Source organism: Lipotes vexillifer, unplaced genomic scaffold, assembly GCF_000442215.2.
Source record: "Lipotes vexillifer unplaced genomic scaffold, Lipotes_vexillifer_v1.1 scaffold496, whole genome shotgun sequence".
NCBI lineage: Eukaryota > Metazoa > Chordata > Mammalia > Artiodactyla > Lipotidae > Lipotes > Lipotes vexillifer.
Window position 1 is genome coordinate 10,180,314 of NW_006786690.1, and position 4,382 is coordinate 10,184,695.

Below are 4,382 nucleotides of genomic sequence, written 5' to 3' on the forward strand. Positions count from 1 at the left end.
CGATCTGGTGGGGGTGGGGTGGGGTGGGGCAGAAAGTGTCAATCAGCCGAGACGCCTCCTCCTGACCCTCTGGTCCTCCAGCCTTTCTTCTGGCCCTGGGCAAAGGGCTGGTGCCGCTGCCCTTCCTCCGGCTTGGCCAGTCCTGCTGTAGCTCAGGGCCCTGGGTAAGAGGCAGCTGCTTGGGAGGCTCCTCTCAGCAACTCAGTAACTACCGTGCCCCCCCCCACCCCGCCCCTGGCCCCGGCCCTGCCCCCCTGCCACTGTGTGCCATCCCCTTTCCCGGGCCACAGTCTCCAGTCTGGCTCCCACGGTCTGTGGTCCCACTGCCAGTGAGAGCAGAGGGCTCCGGAGTCCTGTGGAACTGATCTGGAATCCCAGGAGCTGCTATTATGTGTGCCCTGGGCAAGTCATTTCCTTTCTTTGAGCTTCAGTCTCTCCATCTGTAAGATGGGGATATGGATACCCACTGCAGAGGCTCTCTGGAGGATTACAGATGTGTGAAGAACGCCTAGCACAGTGTGCTTCACTCAGTAATAGGCGGCCCACATCCCCCCCTGCCTGGGGGCCCTGGGTGGGTAGGAGATGGAAAAATAAGGGCCACTGTGTCTCAAGGAGTGAACCTTGCAGCTTTGGTCGCTCACCTGGTAAGGACTTGCCCCCTAGTCCTGCCCCTCCTCTTGGTGGGAGCCGCTCCTGGGCTGTGGTCCTCTGGAGCAGAGGCCCAGGCATGGGAATGGACCTTTGTGCCTGGTGAGGAGGGACCTCCCAGCCCTGGGCACTACCGTCAGGTGCCAGGCTGCTCAGGTGGGGGGCCGGCACCACCTTGCCCACCTCGGCCTCGGCCCCATGGTACCTCTCTCCTGCCAGGGCCACCCTGCATCACCCAAGTCCCAATCAGAACCAGAGGCAGGGCCGCCCTGCCCAGAACCCCACCTCTGTGGCCTCCACGCCTGCTTCTTCCAGGTGTCCACCCCTTTCCTCCCAGCTGTGAGGCCCTGGAGGCTGCAGTGCTGAGGGGCTTGAGGGCTGCAGAGCTCCTCCTAGGCCTGGCAGGCTGGGCACCCTCCGGCCAGCCCCGGGGTAGCAGCTCATCAAGAGGTCTTGGGGACAGCCTGGATTCTCCCGGGTTGATCCCGAGTGGCCGGTACTCAGCGCCCAGAGCTGGGGGAGGCAGGGCAGGCAGGAGTGCCCTGCCCTGGCAGTGTAGCCACGGCCTGGGACTCGAGCTGGTGGCTGCCCTCCCCTGGCCACTGCAGGAAACAGGAAGGAGGGCAAAGTTCCGGCCAAGAAGCTCCCAGGGCCCGAACTCCTCCACACAGTGAGTGCTGGGGGGCAGCCGCCAGTGATCTGGATCCCGGTGTGGGCACAGAGCATCTGACAGAAGAGCATTTGTGGAGTGAATGAGAAACGAAGGGCCCAGTGGCCTGAGAGGAGGCGCCGGAGACCCCTCACCTCCACCCTCATCAAAAAGGGCCAGTGACAAGTCTTGGCAATATAACATGTCTATTTTATTTTAAAAAACAAAACCCAGGCCACCTGACCCCTTCCCCCAGAGGGCCCTCTTGGGAAGGACCTGGCTCCAGCCAGGCAGGGGACACAGGCTGGTGGGCTTTGCTCCTCTCCAAGCCCTCCTCCCTCCCCTTTGCTCCTGGCAAAAAGGAGATGGCCTGATCCCTGGGTCCTACAGGCACTGCCAGGTTTGGAGGGGAGGTAGGGGGCCGTGGACATGCAGGGCCTCCTGGTAGCCAGGGAGGGCCATCCCGGCCCCCTGCAACCCCCCGGGCCCTGGAAGGCAGGGAGCAGTGTGCTTGGGGATGGAGCTAGTGAGGAGAAGACATGCACTGAGACCGCGGTGTTCCAGCTTCCCTCCCAGCCGGGTGAACGTTCAAACATGAACAGGGATGGCCGGGCACTCAGAGCCCCCAGGGCGGCCTAAGCCTCTGCCCGGGCCCCTGACCCAGGGGAGGAAGAGGGGCTCCTGCCCTCCGAGTCCTGCTCCCCTCGTGGAGTGAGGCGGTGGCCCCGGGGAAGGGGGCCGTGCATCTGCAGAGCCCATAGGGCTCGGACCCCCTGCCCCCAGCACTTCCCAGTTGCCACCTGCCGGGCGGGAGGCCCAGGGTGCTGAGCACCCGTTCTGGATCCCTGGGAGGGAGACCTTGTCTCAAGCCCCACTCGGTGGTTCTGCTGCCCGGGAACGAGGGTGGGAGCCTGGCCCCAGGAGCCGCTCGCGTGCCTCCCTCTCCGGCCCCTCCAGGACGCCAGCCAGCTCCGCCTCAGCACCAGGGGTCCCGGGAGGCTCTGCCCCGGCACAGGCTGTCGCTCCGCTGCCAGGCGCTGTGGATGAGGCTCAGGGCGTCCTCGAACTTCTTGTTGGAGGCTTCCTGGATGGCCTTACGGGGGAGGTCCACCTGTGTGGGGCGTGCAGGGAACCTGAGGGCTGTACCGAGAGACCCCACGGAGCCGAGGGGCCGTGGGGTCCCCCCGCACCAGGTGTAACCTTGCCCTGGAACTACATCCACGCTGCTGAGATCTCCTGCTCCTCCAGGAGGGGCTCAGGCCGAAGGGGTGCCGCTCCCTGAGCCACCTCCTTCCAGGGAAGGCCCCGGTTCTCGGAGGAGGGGGCTGGGGGTGGGGCCGGGAGGCGGGCCGTGGAACTCCGCCCAGGGCTGGTCCGGAGCTTCCTCCGGGCAGCCCAGCACGCGCTCAGACTGCGATATGTCCAGGCATTCGATGAGGCCCTCTCAGCCTGGTGCTGAGCTCCGTGCCCCCATCATCCGGGCACAGCTCTAGCCCCACCGTAAGCACTTAATGCCGGCTTTTTCACGGGAACTGAGGTCAGGAATGGCGTTTCCTGGGCTCTATGCTTAGCTTTAGCCTCACACTCACTGGGAGGCAGGGTCTTGCCCCTTTGGTTTTACACGTTGATGTCCATCCCAGAGCTCCTAGTATGGTGCTGCCCCAGGCCCCCAACTCCTGCCTTGGTCTGTGCCGTGCAGGGGCTCCTTTCCCTAGGGAATGGCTCCGCTCCGCAGGGGCCTGGGCAGCTGGGTACCTGGTAGATGGTTTTCCACCCGGAGTTCAGTGCAGACAGGAATCGGTCCAGTTCAGATGTGCAGCTCAGGTAAATGACCCAGGGTGGGAGGGGCTGCTGGCTGTCCTGGGAAAACTCCTGGGGAGAGCGGGGGCCCCAGGTGAGCAGACGCAGCGCTCCTTCGGCAGGGCCTGCCTCCATCGCCCCCCACCCGGCTCACCAAGACACAGTACTCCTTGCCCGGTTCAGTGGAGACGGTGCTGATGTCGGCCAGCTGGGCGGTGCCCAGGGAGCGGAAGAAGCTGGTCTGGCAGTCCTCGTGGCACGTGAAGAGCCGGTCATCCGTGATCACCAGGCAGCAGGGGATGCAGGGGCTGGGAGTTACCCCCTGGGGGATGACCTGAAGGGCACCGGTGGAGCGGAGGGGAGAGGCAAGCTGGAGCTCTCCAGGGCTGGTCTGCACCAGGACTCCCCGAGTCAGGGGCCTGCCAGCCCCTCTGCCCCTCCCTCCAGAGGCCAGGCAGGCTCCGCCCACCTCAGGAGTACAGGGGCCGACAGGGGTGATGGTGGGAATGTCAGGCCACAGGCGGCCCTAACCTCCAGGGTTCACTCCTGGGCTGGCCCCTGGAAGTCCCACCTTGGTCCTCAGAGGCCGCTGCATGACTCGCGTGGGCTTGGGGAAGGGACCCTGGGGACCCGGGGTGGGATTGGGAGGTGGTGAGCGGTGGGGCAGGAGGCCCTCACCCCTTTGGACACGGCCTGGCAGAGGTGCTGCATCCAGTCAGCCATCTCAGCCTCGCTGCCGGCGCTCAGCTCCAGGCAGGGCCGGTCGGCGAGGATGACCTGGAAGGCGTGGGGCCGGTCCGTGGTGCTGGATCTCCGACAGCCACCGCACTGCTCCCCCCTGGGCCAGAGGTGGAGGGTGAAACGGGAGCAAGGGAGCAAGGGGGCAGGGGGGGCGAGGGGCACGGGCGGAGCCCCTGGGGTTGGCCTGCCCCGGAGTCCCGAGGGCTGGAGGACACCAGAAGGTGGGCCAGAGCCCTCCGGCTCGAAGGAGAGGCGCAAAGCTGCTGGGCAGCCCTGCCTCTTTTCTGTGTAACACCTTTTATCCACAACCACCAAGGTTCGTCTAACCTGAGCAGGGCCAGGTGAGGGGCTGAGAATCAGCTCCTGGCTCCCGCCCTCTCAGAATCAGTGCACATTCATTCCTGTTCCCCTTATGGGCCGGATGTTTCCTCCAAGCGCGCGCGTGCGTGCGTGCGTGCGTGTGTGTGTGTGTGTGTGTGTGTGTCCATCCTCCCCATCAGGTCAAGCGCTTCCCAGGGAAAGGACCGCCTCCCCTATCAGATCG

General features: G+C 65.2%; 1 protein-coding gene across 1 annotated transcript in view; it reads right to left on the bottom strand.

The window, feature by feature from the left end:
• Positions 1–2,004: 2,004 nt before the first annotated feature.
• PLEKHM2 (pleckstrin homology and RUN domain containing M2) overlaps positions 2,005–4,382 on the bottom strand; it is a 38,691-nt gene continuing 36,313 nt past the window's right edge. The window contains 4 exon segments of the mRNA XM_007459283.1: positions 2,005–2,408; positions 3,053–3,169; positions 3,252–3,431; positions 3,776–3,935. Coding sequence (XP_007459345.1) covers positions 2,274–2,408; positions 3,053–3,169; positions 3,252–3,431; positions 3,776–3,935 — 592 coding nt within the window. The 3' untranslated portion in view covers positions 2,005–2,273.